Genomic DNA, 21000 nt, shown 5'->3' on the forward strand with positions numbered 1-21000 from the left:
ATGGTGGCTGTGCAGCCGCTATAGATATTTTCCATTACTTTTGCGTGTGCCTCTTTTACAACCCGTTTGCATAATCCATTAATTACTGTTGAGGTTCCGACTCAGTCAGCTGCCTTCTCGTTATCTGCGAAGGCTATAGATTGGCGTTGATTATATTCTACCCATTTCTGTATCACCTGATTCATGATGTGAATGTAGTCTTTTGCCGAGTGGCCATGGTGAAAGCCAGCCTGGTTTTTTTTTGTTGATTGAATGCCAAGGTTGCTTTAATTATGTCAGCGATTACCTTAATAAATATCTTGAAGGCAACGGAGAGTAAGCTGATTGGTCTGCAATTGTTAAATTCCTTGACATCTCCTTTCTAACGGATTGAGATAACTTTAGCGTTATTTCAAGATTACGGGACGCTCAAGGTCATGAGGCATTGTGTATGCAGGGTTGCCAATTTTTCTAGCAGAGTGTCCTTCAAAATATCTGCAGACCTGATCCTCACTAGCTGCTTTCCGCCTTTGCATTGCTTGTAAGGTTTTTTGACTTCCACTTTAGTTACAGTTGGAGTGTACAACTCCTCGGCACCGCTGTTTCCGCGTTCATCGTCCTAATTATTTCGGCTATTGTATAGATCTGTATAGAACATCTCGGGAACCTTAACTATCTTATCCATATTGGTCATTACATTGCCTTCTTTGTACCTTAGCGCGCACATCTGATTTTTGCCTCTGCCTATTTTCCCCTTGATCGGTTTTAGGCTACCCGTGTTCTCAAGAGCATGCTAGATTTACTGCTCATTATACTTCCCTATGTAGGAGACCTTACGCTTGTTGATTAGCATTGACAGCTGTGCCAGTTCTGTTCTCTATATGCGATTAGAGGCTTTCATGATTTGGCGTTTCTTAATCAGATCTTTCGTCCACAGATTACTCACGCCTACCTGCGCTGGCTAGTGGAAGCCAGCACTGCTCCTACCTAACTGTTCCCCCAATATTAAGGTCGCACCAGCATTGCACAAGAATTTTCGGTGAGCAGGGACGCTGACTGTTTACGTCTACAGCACGAAGTGCGTTCGAGCCAAAAGGAGTGAGTTGGCCAAGCTCACTTCTGGTTGACTGCATTCTGCAGTGAATGACACTAAAAGCGAGTTTTACTCTTGACACTAAGTGACACTAGCTTTGCTCGTGTGACAGGGTTATTAATCTTGTCGCCGGCTCGGCATTTGCGAATGTGTAGATGCAGACAGAAGTAAGCGGAGCTCCACTTGTGTTGCGCAGCGAAAATTTGGCCGGGTGGTACGCGCCAGTAGAGTCGCTGACTCAGCCGCGCACGTACAGCGACCGCTGGCACAACCGTAAACGCAGTTCGACCAGCGGAGCCGTCGACTTGCGCTGCCCTCGGAGCGGCTCCCTCCCGGCGCGAATAGTCTGGGGACGCCAGGGAAGTGGGGAGGGAGGGAGGCGACTACTGTGGCGCCACCTGCGGGCCGTCACCGGCGCCCGGGATAGGCATGGCGGCGCTCGCCGTGGCGGCTGCTGCCCTGTCTCTGCTCTGCGGCGCCGCTTCGTCTAAGGTGGCTTTCAACCTCTACCTCAAGCAGCACGAATCCCGAAGGCTGTTCGGTGAGTGTGGCTGCTCGGTCGCCCACGGCTACGGCTCCAGCGCGCGCGCTGAATGGGACGACGGAGAACCCAGTCGCGCGTTTGGCGTAGGATTTTTCCTTTTAATTTTTTTCCCCCCACACATGCGACCTTTGCTGGGAGAACTGAATCAGACAGTGGTCGCCACGCTGCTCCTTTCTCACACGCGTTTAAGGTTGGAACGATAGAGCGCGGGCTGCTCGCGCGTGGAGCTTCGGCGCTTGGCTGCCCATGGATGCTTCCCTACCGGACTTGCACGGGGCAAACACTGTCTCTTCTTACGAGCCGCCTGGCGATCGCGCCGAGCGAGCCTTCTCTTTCTTGCCGCTTGTACAAGAACGTGGTAGCAATGTATGGCCGTATTTCCCGCGTGGGGTGATCAGAGAAACGCGGTACACTTTAATTTAGGAGCTTACTGTCGATGGGGAGCTGGTCACGTACACTGCAGCCATTCTACTACTATCGCTTCCACATTAGTCAGTGCTGTTCTGACTAAGGAGATAAGAGCCACCTTTAAAAAGCATACGTAGCGCGTATTCACTTACAGACGCAATGGAGGACCAATGCTTCACTTATTTCGACCCGAATACTTTACGCGTAAACAGAAGCACCAGCAGCACTATCTCTTTCCAAACAGTACATCATAACTCGAATGCGCTGCTGTGCAAGATATAATGTACGGCGCACCGCATTTGGCACGTGCTCATTCTCGGCGAAAAGGTGTTCAGAATGCAGAAATTATCTTTCAGGCGTAAAATGCTGCTATCTGAAGAGTGCTATCTGAAGAGGCCTTACGTTGTTCGTACGCGCCAGCAATCTCTCCTAATCGCATTGCCGCTATGCCGCTACAGTTGCCTCTCATCATGAGGGTATGCATTCGGCGCACATGCAAAACTGGCACCTGGCAAGAGCGACAGAGCTTTGCAGTAGCGGTACACTGAAACGCTTTGTTGCTGCGCACACAACTGTGACAGCGGCGGGTAACTAAACGGGAAACTAAACGCGGTAATTAACTGCAGGAGTGAGAGAAATACTCCCACGTAAGCTAAATCGCCAGCCTGTACAAGTTTTGTTGTGGTTTGACACGATTCCTGGCAGAGTGAGTGAGGGTCCTGAGCGTGCTGATGCGCCCGGCGTTCCTGCGCAGTATAGACGCGAAATATGTCACAGCGTGGGAGTCAAATGTGGAGGGGGCCGGAAATTTCAACCTTTTCGTCTGAACCCCTCCTTCCTTCCTGCGTAAGAGTGATCTCAGAGGAAGGCGTGTCCAAAGAAGCTGAATTTTCTTCTGAGCGTGCAAAAAGAACGGATAAACAACATACCATAGTTAGCGAGACATAATTGCTAGCGTGATACAACATGGACCGAGAACGAACAAACGACAGAGCAAGCACTAGCGTATGTCACCTCGTTATTTCGTTCTCGGTTCATGTTTTCTCCCGCTATGATTGTCTCTCGTTACGCTACACACCAAGTAGCTCCGCTTTGACATTAAATACAGTAACTGTCTTTTACATTCTGCTCAGCTACAATTCTTTCCTCCGTTTCGTTTGCACTAGTGCCTGCCAAAAACGGCATGCATGTGTGCGGGCTCTTGCTTCTTTATAACAGCATATATCAAGCGGAAAAACAACTTTGAAGAATTAAACTTTGCGCTTCGTTTGCCGGATGTTCTGACTGTCGGATGTGTTCACTTTCCAGGTATAAAATGCATTTCAGGGCCTTTATTTCTGCCGTGCTCAAAGTCCTGATGGGGACCCATGCTTTTTAGTTGGCGAAAAAGCTTCTCAATTCTCATAATTCTCAAATCGAATTTGAAAATTGAAATTCATCTTGGTTGCCAAATATTGGACAATTTAAACTCTAACTTAATCGTCCCATTATATTTTTCAGTTTGGCGGAATTTCGGTCCCTGCGCTCATGCAGTCTAACGCAACTACTCCTACTTTTTGCAAACCTCCCTTTTTCCAGGTAAAGCTTTCTTCTCCTGCGTTACAGTCATGTTGCAAAAAAGCACGCTTCTCAGGCGTGTATTGAACGTTCTGCAAGAGATGGGCAGAGGTACGAGAGGCGTTCGATAAGTTGTGCCTCCTGGGTTGCATCTCTTACAGTGACAGAATTGTTAACGCTTCAGACCGCGATGTCTCGGTCACGGGGATGTCCGCATAGTGCTGTCTGGTTGTAAGCTGGGTGAGACAGAACAAACCCTTTTATTTTATTCTAAGACTGCATCGCAGTCGATGGAGACAATGTCGAAAACTGATGCGTTTTTGGCAAAGACGACATCCCAAACTTTCATTTTAATGAATCATTATTCCGACCAGTAGCGTACTGAAAAAGTTACAGCCTGGGAGGCGAAACTCAGTTGAGAGCTCTTGCAGAATTTGTGCCTAGCCAGCTTAGTGTATGGGTACCTCGCCTGTAAAGCTTTCAGCGGGGCACTGGGGAAGAAAGGACAGTGCAGAAACGTACAGTTTAAAGCGTGGCATAGCAATCTCTAATTCTGACATCGTAGGGACGGAGGCTTTTCCAGCAGACGCTAAATGACAGGAACGGGAGGCTTAGCGATTTCGTAACCTCTAAGGCCGAAGAGACAAAAAAAAGACAGAAGGTAATAATATTACTAATGATGAAATAATGAAACACCGGTCGTACCTTTTTTCAATTCGGAAATACAGGTCCTACATCACTGCGCGGAACAAGGTGAATGTAAATGGCGTAACACAAAAACGGCACGTTGAAAAAAATCAAGAAAGAAACGCTGTTTGAAAGAGCTGGCTTAGTCTGCTTAAAGCTCGCGCAGCCAGTTTGATCCATGTCAAAAACTGTGACAGCACATCATGAATATGTGACGTTCGTTAAATTCGGGTAGGAAAGGCGGAGCCGCTTTTCGCACCGCTGCTATTCACACAGCCCTGCCTAATTCTCATTTATTCGTCGTGGTGAGGAACGAACGAAAGAGAGCTGTAAAAACAGCGCAATGGATAGAAGCTGGAGGCCGTCGGAAAATTTATTTCATACGCAGCGATGGCGTTACTATCGATGGTTTTTCTTCCGTCTATATGCATAGATCGAATGGAATAGAACGGCACAAATGCGTGTTTGCAGCGCTGCTCGTTACGTCGGCTTCTTTCTCAGGGATTAAATACTTTATATTTTTACACTCGCTTGGTTTTCGTCAACTACAAGCTAGGGGCTGCAAAATTTGTTGACTGCGTTCTATGCTCTTTTGTCGCTTTTTTTTTTCTGGACGAGGGATTTTCGTGCAGATAATGATAGGCTTCGAGGTGCTTAAATTACAGAAATGGCAAGAAAAGAAAGAAATACTGAACGTAAAATGCGCATTATTCGCACGAGTAGCTTTGGATGCCCGTAGAAAGTGATGGGCCCCGAAACAGCTCTGTGTATAGATCACTAGAAGCTCCTCGCGATCGGTAGAGGGCACCTCGTGATCGCCAGAGTTCCCGTAGCGAAGGGCGATCATTTTGGGGGCTCGTCCCTCGTTACTCCCGTGAGCGGGAGAGCTCTCAGAGCGCTGACCGATTCCGCCTTTCAACGCAAAGCGGCGGCAGATAAATTAGAGTTCGTGGACCCGCTCGCTCATTACCTGCGGATTAGCAGGTGCCGGGTTGTGCGCTCATTTCTTTTTGCGCGATGCGAACCAGTCGCGAGCTCGGTGTGCCTCCTACAGTGCGGTGGCAGGGTCCTCGTCGCAGGCCCACTTTTCGCTTTGTTCGTTGGCCCGAAAGGAGAAGCAGGTGCAAGGAGCGCATTCAAGTCGCGAAGCGCTGCACGGTTATGTTGCATTTCTTTAATGCTTCTGGCGCTCTGTGTCCTCTCTTCTCTGACACACCGAAGCCTAGGTGGAAGTTGTTGCCCAGCTCGATCAGGAACAACGTTTTCACAAAGATTGCGATCGGGAATGGATCCCGCATTTACTGAGCGAAGTAACCTGTACTACCAGCATCGTCGCCATCCTGTCGCTATAACACTAGGTAGCAACGTGTTTACGGGACGTGAGAGCAAGAGCAACGCCAACGCACCAGAAGGGCATGAGTCATATAGAAAGCCCCTACAAAGAGTTTATATCACCTTACTTCTTTCACGCTTAGAACGACTCTCTAATTTTGGATTTCATCACATGCAAGACCAAATGAAATTCGCATGAAAGCGCACAATGCAAGACTTGCAACTCATTCCGGGACAGTCCTCTGCAAACGTTACAAACCGGCTGACACTGGCGTTGTGGACGCCATAGACCGAATGAGAAATTATTTCTTTCGGAGTTGTTCAAAAGGACTCTGCTTCAACTAAGATGTTCCTGCGCTCTCGAGGCCTTATTACGTGACCAAATAAGTGTTCTGCTACTAGGCGATATTGGATACGATTGCTTTAACTAATCCGACACTTCTGGGCCAATTATAGCATACTACACCTTCAAGCACACCTGCGGCCGAGCACACCTTCGGCACGCCTGCCACATTGCCTGCTATGGACGTCTGGTTATCATTACACCTACTGTCGGTTAAGCTCAGTCACAGAACAACTGCTGTTGCCTCGTAACGGGTCACACAGGAGAAACTATAGTAATTAGCACTAACAGCGTTCACATTATTCTACCACACCACTGCGTTACTTGTCTATAGTGGTATAATCGATATAGTCCGCGTTGACGGCGCACCCAGACTGTCAGTGGGCCTGAGCTGACAATGGTGCGAAATATGTGCGTGCTGATGCGAAGCGCTCACAGCCTGTGGTGGGACTCTACGCGGCAGTACGATATCATTTGTCGTTTCGATCTCAGCTGTGTCTTCCATGCCCCTCGTGGTCCTGGCAAGCTGGACGTGCTTGCCTGCTTTGTGTATGAACTTCAGTTCACGGCGTGTGATGACCGTGAGGACATGCCATTTGCATGTGCAGCAATTTTAGGTGGTCACTGATCACTGAAGACACTCAAGACTCCACTTGGAGCGGGCACTGAGTGCTGCCTTTATCTCACCAACGATTTTGATTAAACCTCTGCAAAAAGCCGCCTTTCGTGTTGCGCGTGACAAAGTCGTTTGCTTCTTCATGCCTCACGCACAAACATGAGCTCAAATTCTTTGAGAGTGTGTCTTTTTGTGTGTGACAACGTGCGTACCTAATTATCGCTTCACCTAGAATAGCCTGCCAAGATATTTGACAGGAAGCTCTCTTCACCAGGCAGTCCCTCTCTTTCTCCCGTAAGGGCCGACCACGTGAATAGGAAGTGAGTTTGACCAAACTTTGCGAAGTTAATACGAGCACATAACTGTGATCAAACTTGCAAACTAACAGGCACACAAACAGTTGGTCCTGATAGGACTTGCTCGCAAACTGTGTTTTAATTGAGCCAGGAGAGCGTAGGAAACAAAATTTTTGGTGATGGTTCCTGACACTCGGAGCGCTCCTGACACCTTCCGACATCGGCAGTTGTAAGCCGTGTAGCAGAGGCGGCTCATCTCAGCCGGCAATAATAAACAGGAGGTGCAAAGCCTTCCCGCCGTAAAGCATGGCGCTGAAGTAGGCGGTGCTGCCCCCTTGCGAATCGCGAGCGGTGCCCAGAACGCGCTGGCTGTCAGCTCTGTGAATCGACACTGCTTGTCGAGGACAAACGCGCCAATTTCCAGGAACAAGATGAACGACGTTTGAGAGAGCTGATGTGAGAGCCGTGCCTCCTTTCTCTCCCACTTCAAATCCTTCTTTCATTCTTTTTCCTTTGGCTTTGTCGCGTTTTCCAACAGAATTAAAGAACATGGAAATCGATCACATTCTGCGAAAAAATTAAGTTCAGGATGATGGCAGGGCCTCTGCCGTGTCACTATATTTAATAGACTATAGTGTAATAAATCACTATAACGGGTATACACAGCACCTCGTTACCGGTTACTCAAGTATTTTTTTCTTGTTGCTAATGAAGCCTCTTTGCACGCGGGACTGCCGAAGTGAAGATGAATTGTAGAGCAATCTCTTCGCAAAGAAGCTGAACTGGAGCTGCGCTTGTTATCGTTATGGCCGTCGTTTCGCAGCGGCTACGCATCGATTAGAAGATAGGTTCAAAGGGCTGCTTCAGTTGGGGAAATCAGTTTTTTGTTTCATGCTACATAGTCGTAGCGAATTATTATTTGAAAACAGCAAGACAGGATAAGGCTATAGGGTATAATAACATTCCTAGTGCTGAGGCTCTAAAGGACGCCTACGACGGATGGTCATTTTGCGTTGTGCTTGGTCACGGGGATCTGTGCTGTGCGATCGTCACGCGCAATTTTTGCGGCCATGGCCTCTAAATCAGGACCGTTCAACTGAAACGCGGCTATTTGCTTAACGTGCCACACAGTACAGAAGAGGCCGCTGGGAAGGGTCACCAAATAAGAGTTGCATTAGGGATTAAATTTGACACAGCTGTGGCATAGTACTCTTACCTTGAAGGCAAACATATATTTATCGAGCAGGCCGCTAACATTCTTTGTTTAAGATGCATGTCGTTTGTCTCGCAGTCTTTCCTTCCCTTCTCCACAAAGCAAGCGTGCTTGAAGGGTCAGGCACACGACGCCTCAGCGTGTTGTCTTTATCTTCGTTCTTACATTTGTGATCTTGGACGTGCTTTAGAGTTTTCTCATACAAGGGAGATTGCGACCAATGAAGGAATTTTAGTTTCAGCGACGTGACGTAGGAAGTCTACAAAGCAGTGAGTGCAGTAAACAAAAGCCACAGACGATGGAGAGCGATTGAAGGCGCCCCAGTCAGTCAAGAGGAGTGCTTCGGTGGGGCTTTGCCGGCTCAGCTCAAGAGTGTTTTTGCTCAGCTCGACTGCATGACCGCGCAACCCACCCGGATGACTTCGGCCAGCATCCGAACCCGGGAGTCTTCTGCAGCGACGACGTCACTGTTTACTCGGGAGGAAGTTCCATGAGCGCTGTCGCTATTAATGTTAACCCCTCCTTTTCGGAAATGGTGTTGGGGGGAGGGGGTCATAAAGACATCAATTGTAGAGGAGGGTGGTTTGAGTAAGCGGCTGGGCGATCGACGGGGGGAACGAGTGTCTATGAAGTAGAGAGAAAGTGACTGACTCCATCAATCAGCCTTGCGCGCCTCCGCTCAGTCAGCGGTAATTGATCTCCTGCGCATTACCGGCAGTGTGATACTGTGTCGTATAGAATAGAAGATGAAAAAAAGGCTGAGAAAGAAAAAAAGGCTGCGAATCCGTGCGGAACAAAAGGGGCGCGCGCGCCGCGACCCGCTTGAAAATTTTACAGCGGACCGGGCATCGTGAGCTGGCGGGTTCACCCCCAGCGCGTCGTTGCCCGCGGCGACCCTCATCGATCTGCGTCCCCCCCCCCCCCCCTCCTCTCCCGCTCTGCAGCCGCCGCCGACCTGTGGAGCCTGGCGCGTCACGAAGACGCCGGTGCGGTCGCGCGTCCTCTGTACGGGTCGAGTTCCACATTCATGCGCGCTCTCCTCCCGGCACCCACGAGGGCGCGCCACCATTCGCTGCATTCTGGCTTCGTTTTGTAGGCTCGGTATGAAAGCGGGAGACTTTAATGACTGCTGAGAAGCACGGTCAATCTCCCGTTAAATCCCACGGAGATCCCGTTAAAGCCACACACCGTACCATACCGTACCACACCTTACCGTACCGTACAGCACCGTTCCATAACATGTCATACCATACTTAACTGGTGCCTCAGCACCTCGCAAGGACAGCGCAACTACACGGCGTGACAGTGCACCAGCTGCGCGAGCCGCAGAAATACGTGCTACAATGGCTCCGCTAAGTGTGGCAGCCTCTGATAGGAACGTGCTTGCGCAGATCTGAGTTCAGGTCTCTCTCCTCTTCGCAGGCCTGGACGTGGAGCTCTTCTACGTGAAGGAAGGGCGCCGCAACGAGTACGCGCTGGGCTTCGTGGTTCCCGTCCCTGCCAATGTGTCCGAGCTGGAGTTTGTCTGGCAGGCGCTGGGGACACTGCCGCTTGCCTACGCCCTGGACGTCCAGGTCAGCTGCGCGTCTTTCCTCCCGTTCCCCTCTCCCTCCCTCCCCCCCCCCCTCCCCCTCTCTCAATGGTGCTCTACTTCGTGCTGAGAACACAAAGCGAGAGAAAAGTAGAAGGCATATGACGTCACTCTATGCGAAGCCGTGCAATCGCAGTGATTTCATACACGCGCAATCATTATCAACGCCAGTAAGAAAGGTCTAGGGCAGGAACGTTCTATCGCAAGCCTTCGCGGGATGGCAGGCAGCTCGAAAAACGTCGCACAAGACGTGAAGACATGATTGATCAGGTGCAGACAGACAAGAGCAGAGCAGTATGCATGCTGCTGCTGCTCGACTTTTCACACAAGTCACGGTGCAGTGGCTGGCAGCCTAAATTTTCCCCTAACTCTTGCTACACTTTTCGCTATATATGCATTGCGATTATGAAGGACGCGACTCTTTAACGGGGAACAATAACCAGCGATGCACGCGAAGCAGCTAGGGCGCTGATTCTGCGAGGCGGTTTGGTTGTTGGCGCCTGTAGAAACGCTGGTCCGTTCGTACGCTCTATGAGCCGTGCATTGGGCGACCCATAGCTCACCTTTCAACAACCCCGGATGGCAGTAACAGTATCAAGTTTACGCACGCGCACATAGGGCCGAGGAAAGATTTGTCACCCAACTGACTCAGGCACGGAGCCGTGTTAGTGATGTAGCAAAGGCGAGGTGGCACATGAGTTCGCTCGCGCTTAGCGTCGGGAGAAGGAGCCGGATCGGGAGGAAAATCAGGCATGAACCGCAAACTGCGCATCCGTGCACACGAGTTCGGTCACGCTTGGCGCTGCGGGGAGGGGAAAGGCTCGCATGCACTGCTGCAGTAGTTTCACCCAGCAGCACTCTGTTTTATCTGACACGTACACTTGCAGCAAACAAAAAAGCCGGGTTTATTGAACTTACCGGTTGTTTTGGAAAACGGTGCCGCAAGTAAAAAATCAGCGTCTTCTGCGAGGGACACGAAGCCCCGCCTCATGGCTTGACTATGGTGATTAGTCGGTCGGAAACTCAGCAGGCGCTGTGCTTGCATGCAGTCGCTTGGACGCTAACCGTCTGTGCTCCCCCTCAGGTGAACGAAGGCCGGGGCCACCGGGCCCTGGGCAGCCCGACGCTGGACGTGCCTCCCCGGGGCACGCTGCCCGTGGCGCCCCGCAGCTTCCGGGTGCGGCTGCCCTGCACGGGCCTGGCCAGTGCCGAGGTGCCAGTGCTCATCGTGCTCAACGTGTCCTCGCCGGACACGACGCTCTACGACCTGTCCTCCCCGACCAACGCCACCACGGTCTCGCTACCGCGCAACAGGATCTGCGCCAAAGGTAGTCTTCGTCCACAAGAGGGCCGTCAGTTATACAGCTATTGGTGACGACCAGCAGCTAAAGGCGGCTGACCATTCGTGATGCCAGTACCCTCGCTGTAGCATTACCGAACGTCGCCTACACGCAACCAGTGCTGACTTTCAACAGAACACACGAGGATAGGTGAACCCAAAGGCCATAAATATGAGCTCAATAAGAGCTTCACTCAATCAACAGTTTCAGTCGCGCGCTGGTTAGCGAACATTTACAATTTAAAACGTACTGCTTTATCCTCGTGCTGCCTACGTCCTGCTGCTTACGCTGTCAATTGGTTTCTCAACAAATCTTTAGGCTTCGAAGGTCTACAGTCATTACATTTGGTGAAAATCAGGTCGGCATACTCGTGAAAAGGGCGGGAACTGTTAAGGTTTTAAGTATAACAAAGTGGTTTACGGATCATGACAAGTGAGAAAAGTGCGCACATTTGTGACAACAGTGTTATAAAGGTGCAAATTGAGCTTTTTAAACAACAGACGAGATTGTTACGACTTCTCGGGGCCATGCAGCTGACGCCAAAATGGAAGCAAAAGAACGGTCATGTTCCAATGGCTCCTTTAAAATTGACAGCCAGCCAAGACAATGCGAAGAAAATAAAATAGAGCTGGCCTGCCAAGCGCATCAAGAAAGCCTTGAAGCAGAGCACACAGTTTTTCGGAAAAGGTTACAAAAAGTGGGCTTTTCCTTACAAGAAATGCCAAACTTACCTGCAGGTGCTGAAGTTTGCTGAAACCTTGGCGCTAGAGAACTGTGTCGGGCATGTCACATTGGCATTCTCACCTATTTTCGCCTTTAGTTCAAACCACGCAGGCATTGAGATCCAACCACGGAAGCTCGTTTTCCCTAGAACCCATACCACGGGCGTTGAGACGGGCGTCGATAAAGTCAGATTCTTGTAAGTGTGGCGACGTGCACAATGTGAAGCCGTCGAGAGGGAAGGATTCGTGGACGCAGTCGCAGTGTGTGTGTCCAGTACAGCCTCGGAAAACGCCCCGCGGTCGAGCTTGCTGCGCTTCGGTGCGTGCGCGCTTAGGCAGTGCCAGAATATATATAACTTTTTTCGTGCTTTCAAGGCGCCTGGCCCGACAAACAGGAGGCCACAGATTTTCCGATACCAAGAGCATCAGTGGTGCATTTTTAACAAAAATTATTCCGACAGTAATTAATTACTTTTGCTGCGAAGTCACTGCGCCCAAACAAAGATATAGTTGCATACAACTCAAGAAAGAAGAGGCAAATACTCTTCAAAGGAACCCCTCGAGCCAACGGCATCGACTGATTCTCACCCTCTTCCCCTTGACCGACCCCCTTGAACCTGCTAGCGTGAAATCGCAGGGCGTGACTGAAGAAAGCGGAAAAACTACGGCGCAACTGGATTAACCACGGCGTCAAGAAAATCGGTCGACGCCATTGGCTGGAGGGTCTCCTTTGAGGAGCGTCTGCCGCTTCTTTCTTGAGTTGTATCCGTCTATAGCCCAGAAAATCAAATATTCGCGTAAAAAAATGCCAGAAGGTAACTGAATTGCTGTAATTGCTGAAGCACCAAAGCATGGCTGTTCTGGTTGCACTCCAGAGCACCGCCTCTTTCAGACGCACAGGCGCTGAGCGATGAGGGTGGCGGCAGCTGGCGCGCCGGGCTGGTGCCCTCCCCGGTGGCCTCATCTTCGTCCTCCTCCCGCTCGCTGGTGGTGGTGGCCGGGTGCGCCTGCGCCGCACTGGCTGCCGTGGCACTCACTGCCGCCGTCGCCTGGCTCGTCCGAGTGCGCAAGGCCTCGCCAAGGTACGCCCTCCACCACTGGCCTCGGTCATCGGCGACTTGACATCTGGGGGCGAGCCTTGTGTTAGAGAAATGTCTGTGGCAGTCAGTGCTTCGCTAACGCATGTTGCTGCAAACAGTCGTGTAGCACGTTCTTGTATGGTCCGATATGTCATATAGGAAAGCATCCAGCCTATGATAAGATATTGGCTGCGGAGGCCTGCTTCCATACCAGCGTAAGAGGTGCAGGGGTTGAAGGGGTCGGAGGGAACAAGTACGAGTGGGGAGCCGTCGTTTGGCTCCGCAGAAAAGCGGGACGAGGGGTGCGACGCGGCGATGTCTGCATGCAGTGGGCTTGCTATCGAAAGTGCGACAAAGAAGGCGTTTCCGCTCTGAATTCTTTCTTTTCCTTGCTGCCGTCCCTCTTTCCAACAACCGTTTGTCTGAGATGGTGGGATTCTAGACCCTTGGGTCTGGTCCACCGCCGAGCCCCGGAGGGCACGAAAGCCCCCTTCATGCTGTTAATCGTTTCGGCGGAGGAAATCATGGTTTTCTAGAGGAGGGCGAGCCAAGATTCACGAGTGGTGCAGCCACTTTCGTGGGAAGTTCGGCATCGGGACCTTCTCCGGATCCGGGGGAGTCACCGTCGTAGTACTCAGACTGCCCAAAGGGGAAGTTGCGCAGGTCCGTATACTGCAGGGTGCCGGTGAGCGGGCTCTACTCGAGAGAGGGTGGTCACGTGACACTGGCGAGAATTGGGTGGGCTGCCGTCTTTTTTTCGGCCGGCGAAGTCTGGAAGTTTTCACGAGCCGCCTCTCGGAAAAGAGCACAGCGCTGACGAGAGAGCCAGTTATTAGAATTGTATCACGGCAGCCGTGGTATATACCTGATTGATGGGCGCCTGCTGTGCACGCGCAGCAGGTGTCCACTAATCAGGTATACGCATCTGCGCTCTCTGCCATGCTAAAACTCTCTAATATCCTCTTTCGCGGTCAGGGTGCGCGACTTATGCAAATTTCATATCGTTGAGTGGCAAGGCAAGCGCAGTAGTTTTCTCCGAAACGCACCTTAGGTTCCACTATACGTCATGTAGTGACAACGAATATAGTTAGTGAGCGTCAGGCATTTCCGTCGGAACATATAGGCGGTAGTTGAGGCGGGTTAACATGTAGGGGCGAAAGTTGACCTGACGGTCCTTTACTGGAAAAGTTTGGTTTAATTGGTGTCTTTAATTTTTACAATTACCCCATTTACAAAGCGCTGAGAAATGAAAGAAAACATTAATTTCATACCTTTAGCTGACCTAAGTCTGAACACATGCATCTATCCTACACGAAATTTTAAGCATTTGAAGGTTAGTTTTAGCCTAATTACGGTAACTCTAAGTAGCGCTGTATGGCGCCGCGAATACTAAATTAATTTAATTGAAAGGGCATTGGTGTAATTAATAAACCTCCCTGCTAGAGAGTTTCATAAACTTTATTTATGCGAGTAATATGACTTGTGAAAATGCTGTAATTGCCTGTAATTCTTGTTTTCTACTTTTTCACCTGCTTTCTTGTTTGTGCTTTCGTAAATGACTGTAACTCACTCTTTAAATTATTAACCAGTAATAAGGGAGTAATTAGTCATTAGCGTCCACCAAAGCGCAGCCATGCGGCTACAAAGAAAAGGTATGAGTGAATGCTAATGTGTAATTATTTCCTTATTGCAAATCTACTCCACATTGAGGGCTTTCTCTAAAAAACATTGCACTTTCCAGTGTCCTGTAGCTCTCTGTGAATCATGTTGTACGCTCACGTGAAAGCATGAAAATTCATTACTGTATAATTCAAATATTAATGATGCATATACTTTTTTCCTCTGTGTGAACCGCTCCTGTCCTTGTACTCAACGAGGGATGAGAACTCGTCAAGCTGCTGAAAACAGCAGCTTTCTTTTTCTCATATCCCAAGCCCTTGATGAGCATGGAAATACAGATTTCATTTGAGCTGGTTGGGCACTTTTCTGGAGACCCTTTGGTTCGCTCTCTCAGCGCGGCTGCCCCCGGCGAAGAAGAAGCCCCTCCGTGGCAGGCCTGGTCGTCCAGCGGCCGTCCACTGTCGTGCGGTCCGCCCTGGATCCTGGAGCCCACAGCGCCACTCCGAGGCGAACACGGGGGCCGGGAGACGCCGGAGTCTCCCGCCCTGCGAACATCTGCTGGCTGCGCCCCGGGTGAGTGACGACGGGCGCAGGTCCTCCAGAGCAAACATGGAAAAAATCTCTTTTTAAACTAAGTTATATTACATTACTAACTACTTTTTCTAAAAATCTCGAAGAGGTAATAAAATACATTATCACTTACTGGTCACAGGATGCAATGACATTACATTACAATTACTTCCGAAAAATGATGTAATTGCTTTAAAATTACTTTTAAAGTTGTCACGCATACAAAAAAGTACACTAGTCACAGTTCCGACACGGATTTCAAATTTCTTGAATTATTTCGTGGCAGGAGTAGCTGAGGTTCAAAGAGGGCATCAGAAATATTGCCTCACTTGTCAATACTCACCTTCGGGGCAGACAAGTGGAGGCTAAAGAAAAGGTTTAAAATGAAACTGTGGGCAATGCAGTGAGCTATGGAAAGGAAAATTACAGGTGCAACGTTTAGAGACAGGAGAAGAACAGAGTGGGGGCAGGAGAACAAACGCGAGTTGATGATGTCGTTAGGGAAACCAAGAACAGCAAAGGGACAGGAGCTGGGCATGGAGTTGATCCTCGCCCCCGATGGAGATGATCCTCGTCTCCAGACGGAGATGGTTCTCGTACTGCGGCCGTAGCGATCGCCGGCTTTCAATTCCTACTAGGCACTGTTCCGTTTCTCACCCGTTACCTCCACTGCAGGATAGCGAACCTGCAACGTTCTCCGGTTAAGCTCCCCGTCTGTACTTCCGTCTCTCGGGGAATACATAACCGTGGTGCCTCATGGTAACAGAGTGGAGTCCAGGTGAACGCAAGCGTAGCGGGGAGCGGAAGTTCGCGGATATATCGTGAACGCAGCTGGCTGAGTGAAAGGTTAAGTGAAGGTCACCGGAATATTTTTTTTTTTGCTGGACGCAGCTGTGTTGTTGATGATGATGTTGACAATGACAGTCATCGCTGCAAAAGTGACATGATTTTCTCGCTGCGTAGAACCAACATGTGCCGTTTCTGAGCGGCCGGCTCGGTGAATGCTTTTAGGCCTGGATTGCAAGGTGTCCCTTCTCGAATGCGCAGGTGGTGCGCCCGACGGAGCCCAGGCAGACCTCACCGAAAGACTCGCGGAGATCCATGTTGACAGGAGGAAAGTCACCTTCTTGGAGAACCTTCACCAAGGTCAGATGTTGCTCTGCTGGCAGCCAGAACACCGCATGAAATCGGCTCGTAACGTGAAAGGCCTGGTCTAGTTGGCTCGAAAATTGCATTTGTCAGAGTGCAGAAACGGTATATGTACATGGACACTAGACTCCAGCACCCCATGCATATTGCAGCACTAGTATTGAGCCATGCCTATTTCGGTCACAAAAGATAAAGCACTCAAAAGTAAGCTGAAGTACGCGAAGTGGTGGCGCCTGTGTGTAGGTTTTTTAATGAAAAGGCCTTCGCATAAAGGCGCGAGAAAAAAAAAAAGATTAGCTCAAGCAACGTGCCACCGGAGCGGCAGATGACAGTGCTCGGCGAACACGCCGATAACAAGAGTGCCAGGCGTGTTCGCCAACTGCGCCCCCGCCCCAGCCTCGCGGTGCGATTTGGGCGCTCCGCTGCACGGTGTCACTTGTGCTAATCTTTTATGCTCGCGCTTGTACATTCTTGCCACTGCTTCAGCCTTCGGTAGTTCATGTTCTGAATTGCCTAGTTTGCTGAAGTGTCCGTGCTTCGAGCACTCGTTGGCTTCTTATCTGCAAGACCTCCACTCTGAAGCGCACCTCTTTCCCCCACAGGCACATTCGGCCAGATCTTCCACGGCCTCCTGGTGGAAGACTGGGCTGAAGTGGGTGCCGAGCAGAATGTACTCATCAAGACCGTCACAGGTGCGCAGTAGTGAAGGGAAGCTTATGGGCGTAGCGCCTTGAAGCGGCGGCGCCAAATGGGCAACAGCAAAAGAACTGGCGCACAAACTCAAGGCTATAGCGCGAGTCCTAGCTGCGCTGTACTTGTGTACTTTGTCCTTTTTTTCATTTGAGACTACTTCACTGCCACATGCTTGTCGTGTATAATACGAATGTAATCTTAAAGAGCTAACATTCAGGAGCCCCAAGCAAGTGATCATACGTATAGGACGACTGTGAGGCTATGTTGAATGCATATAGTTATGATTTAGCTACAACCCGACACTTTCAGTTTTTTTAGAAATATATTTGACATCACAGATCTTTGACACCACCCACTGGTATTGGCATTTCGCAGCAAGCTACCACCGAAATCCCCATTACTACAAGGGTAAAGACCTGCCATTTCATTCTTTTTTGCCGTGATAATGAGCTTATGGCGGGTGCAGGGTGCGCAGAGTGGAAAATGTTTCCTGTCGCACTGCTTCGTAGAGGTTGGCGAAGTAGCGGTAGTACAGACCAATGCGTCATCGCAGGTGAGGCGTCAGCGGCGCAGGCCTCGCTGGCCGTCCGCGAGGGGTTGTCCCTGCTGGGCATGAATCACGCCAACGTACTGTCCGTGGTGGGCGCCGCGTGCGATGAGCCGGGCCCCCCGCTGCTCATCTACCCGTACATGAACGCCGGAAACCTCAAGCGCTTCCTCAGGCAGTCCGACCAGGTAAACAAAGCCGCCCGTGTTCTACAGCTTCGACTGACTCAGCGTTGTCCCTTGCAGGTGCTGGTCACCCAGGACCTGGTGGACATCGCCATCCAGGTGGCCGAAGGGTTGCAATACCTGCACAAGCGGGGATTCGTTCACCGTGACGTGGGCACCAGGAACTGCGTGTACGTGTTTGCACCGGCGGAGCCCTCCACTATGGTGCCTCTTTCTCTCTCCTTTCTTTCATTTCCTCCTCCATCCATTCCCTCTGTCCGCGGTTAGGAGCGGGGAAGTTTTCGCACGTTTCCTTTTCTCATAACCAGTTTTTAAACGGACGCGGCCGTCCGTCGATGAAGACCATCAGTGAGCACGCGGGGTAATTGCTTGAAGCTCCACACTTGCGCAGCGTGGACGACCGGCTTCACGTGAAGGTGACGGACAGTGCCCTGTCGCGGGACCTGTTTCCGGACGACTACCACTGCCTGGGCGACGGAGAGAACCGGCCCGTCAAGTGGCTGGCGCCCGAGAGCCTTCGACCCCCGTGCCTGTTCTCGGCCGCCTCCGACCTGTGGATGTTCGGCGTGGCACTCTGGGAGCTCATGACGCTCGCGCAACAGCCGTACGCTGAGTTGGACCCGTTCGAGGTGGCCGAGCACCTGGAGCGAGGATACCGGCTCGCGCAGCCCGTCAACTGCCCCGACCCGCTGTGAGTGAGCCTCTTGGCGAGGCCCCCGCCTATACCTTGTTGAAGCCTCAGTGACACAGAACAGTGGTACAGCCTAGCTCGGGTGTATCAAAGCTGGAGGTTTCGAATTATTGGCTATATCGAACACACAAATTATCCACTTGAAAATCCTATGTAAAAGTATAGAGAAAGTCGCGCTGTATATCGAACTGTAATTTCGCCGGTCGCTTGATATATCGAAATGCGTGCCGCGCCCCGGCAGTGGCTCTTTTCTATAACGACGCTGTTTGCTCACTTTTCACGCGCAACAAAGAGTCGGCTGCGCGGCCTGGGACACCTGCTGGCAGCACTAGTGCTGCGAAACCGTGTGTCAAGGTGAACTTATAGGGTGCGCTCAGTTGAGGGTGGCCTTTGATCTCTTTACACATTGTCCACACCACATCGCTGTCATGCGATAAAGCCAACCCGAATATCTAGAGCCTAGCGGCGGCTCTTGCCAGGCGTGCTTCGCTGCCGAAGGCGTTGCGGAAGTCATCTGTACCTTAATTTTATTGAGTAATTATTTTTATAGTGTACTGGTAACATGATTAGACATCTTATGATAGGCAGTGGCTAGTTCCAAAGAAGCTTCCGCTGTGGCTTTGATGCGAGCAGGTTAGGCCTACCAACGCCTAGCAATCGGTGCGCTGCCAGCACGCCGGCGGCCGGCACGTCGCTGAAAGAAGCGAGTCACAATGGCGGCTGGAATGTATTTTGGCTTCTGGTGATAGGCGCATCTACTGCCATTTCTTCCATGTCGAATTGTGGACACATCGAACTATTCTTGGACCCCCTTTGAGTTCGATATATTCAGGTTCACTGTACTGTTCGTATCTTGAAGGACGCCGCTTAAGCCTTATGCTTGTTCGCGCCGACCATTCTGAAAGCGACATCACGTTAGGTCGGGCTACTAAGTCATATAAAATGCGGAATTTCTGTGCATATACAACCCTTTGGGTGCTCAATGCGGACGTTTAGAATATTAAATATGCATGAATTGCGAACTTCTAGTAGCCGCTTTTCAGAGTCACCGCTTTCAAGCACCAGCTAACCCACCAAGCCCTTGTTTGGGTATATTTCTCACGAGTACAACATCCTTTGAATGGAGCATTTGGTTCCGACCACAAAAGAAGCATTGCTACATCATCAGATCTGTGCTCTTTTCAATGAAAAGTTTCTGGAGGTCTGTTTCGCTACGTAGACAGCAGGATCAGCCTTTCATGCACCAGCGTGTGACATGCGCTCTGGGCGTAGGTACCTGGTAATGGACAACTGCTGGTGCGCGGATCCTGAGCAGAGGCCCACGTCGGCTGCCCTGCTGCGTCACCTGGCAGACCTTTACGCAGCTTTGGGCCGCTTCATCTAGACCGCCGCCGTCCAGACAATCGCCTCAAGCCTTCGCTCGAGCTACTCACTGCCTAAGCGAGCGTGTGGGGCAACATCGACATGCAGCGCACTCCGGCCTTTCTGCGCGAAGGTCTCACTGTTTGCAGTCACTCCTTGCGTGGGCCTGCAAGCTCTTCAGTTTTTATACACGGCGTTTGTAAGATAAGACACACCCCGGCGTGCATATGTGCACGTGGTGTTTCCTCTCGGTGAGCCTCGTGCAACACCCCCGCGTCGCGCCTTGACCGCCCTCGAGCTTAACTAATCCCGCCGGGGACTGGGCGGCAAGCCGCTTCGGACGCTCGCAGTGTTTGAAGACCCAGCGTGAGGACCTGCTGCTGCCGCGACGGAGGACCTTCCGGCAGGAGGGGCTTCGGAGTACCCTGAAGTGGTATTCTGAAAGGCTGACAAGGGCACGCTGTAAACTTGGGTGTCGTGTGTAGCGCGGGAATGAGCACCTACACGCCCTCGCGATCTTGTCCCGCAGAGGGACGCTTCTCTGCTGATTTACCTAGAATTAATTCTAGATCTACCCCGCTGTGGGCTGTCCAGGTGCTCAATACGCAGGAGTAATAAAACGTTTTGTATTTTTGACTGAATTTTAGTTTTGTTTATTTGTTTGACCGTAGTACTTTCAACACTTCGGAGTTGGCAGGTCTGCCGTCACTTAGCTGGTGACGACACTTATGTGTGGCATCTCACCTGAGGACTTTGACGGCCGTACTCGTGTGGCGACGCATCTGTGAAGCTCATGCCATCGAGCAAGCAGTCGCAGCGTACCGCAGACTCTGCTAAGAAAGTGTCAGCCGTTTTCCTACACAGGGCAGACCTTGTATTTCAATCGCCGCGCAAGACTTCAGCAACAAAACTCAAGTGTTTTGACACGAGTATATATTTTTTAAAACCATGTAAAGTATACATTTAGTAAACTCTTTTTGAATCGTACAGCGCAAAAAAGTACACTGGACAAGCTTGAAGAAGCACGACGAGCACTTGCGCTGCAAGATTCAAAATGCATGACACACTAGCCGAACAGTTTCCTTTGTATTAAACTGGCACCTCACCATTACGGACATATCGTAGGTGCGCCGATGGCCGCGAACTGTTGCAGGCTCGTTATGTCGAGGCGACAGGGACACGAGCGTTTGCGATGACCTCAAATAACCTTGCGTTTCGCAACCGTGATAGCTGCAAAAGCAGGGCATACTACAACTGCGATTTCTTTGGGGTTTATTCTATCATTCCGCTGTCACGCTGACATCAGCAGGCCTCTATTGTGTTGGAGGGAGCGGCTGCATGCAGTTAACACCGACGGACTGCCGAGCTCCGCATCGGGTTTGC

General features: G+C 50.8%; 1 protein-coding gene across 1 annotated transcript; it reads left to right on the forward strand.

The window, feature by feature from the left end:
* Positions 1-1480: 1480 nt before the first annotated feature.
* Positions 1481-20256, forward strand: LOC144123648 (tyrosine-protein kinase RYK-like). The gene is made up of 11 exons (XM_077656443.1): positions 1481-1613; positions 9491-9642; positions 10744-10987; positions 12614-12803; positions 14815-14993; positions 16038-16136; positions 16742-16831; positions 17386-17567; positions 17625-17734; positions 17956-18255; positions 19528-20256. Exons 1-11 carry the CDS (start codon positions 1502-1504, stop codon positions 19637-19639), a joined length of 1770 nt encoding a protein of 589 aa, XP_077512569.1. The 5' UTR covers positions 1481-1501; the 3' UTR covers positions 19640-20256.
* The last annotated feature ends 744 nt before the right edge of the window (positions 20257-21000 follow it).

Source organism: Amblyomma americanum, chromosome 3, assembly GCF_052857255.1.
Source record: "Amblyomma americanum isolate KBUSLIRL-KWMA chromosome 3, ASM5285725v1, whole genome shotgun sequence".
Taxonomy (NCBI): domain Eukaryota; kingdom Metazoa; phylum Arthropoda; class Arachnida; order Ixodida; family Ixodidae; genus Amblyomma; species Amblyomma americanum.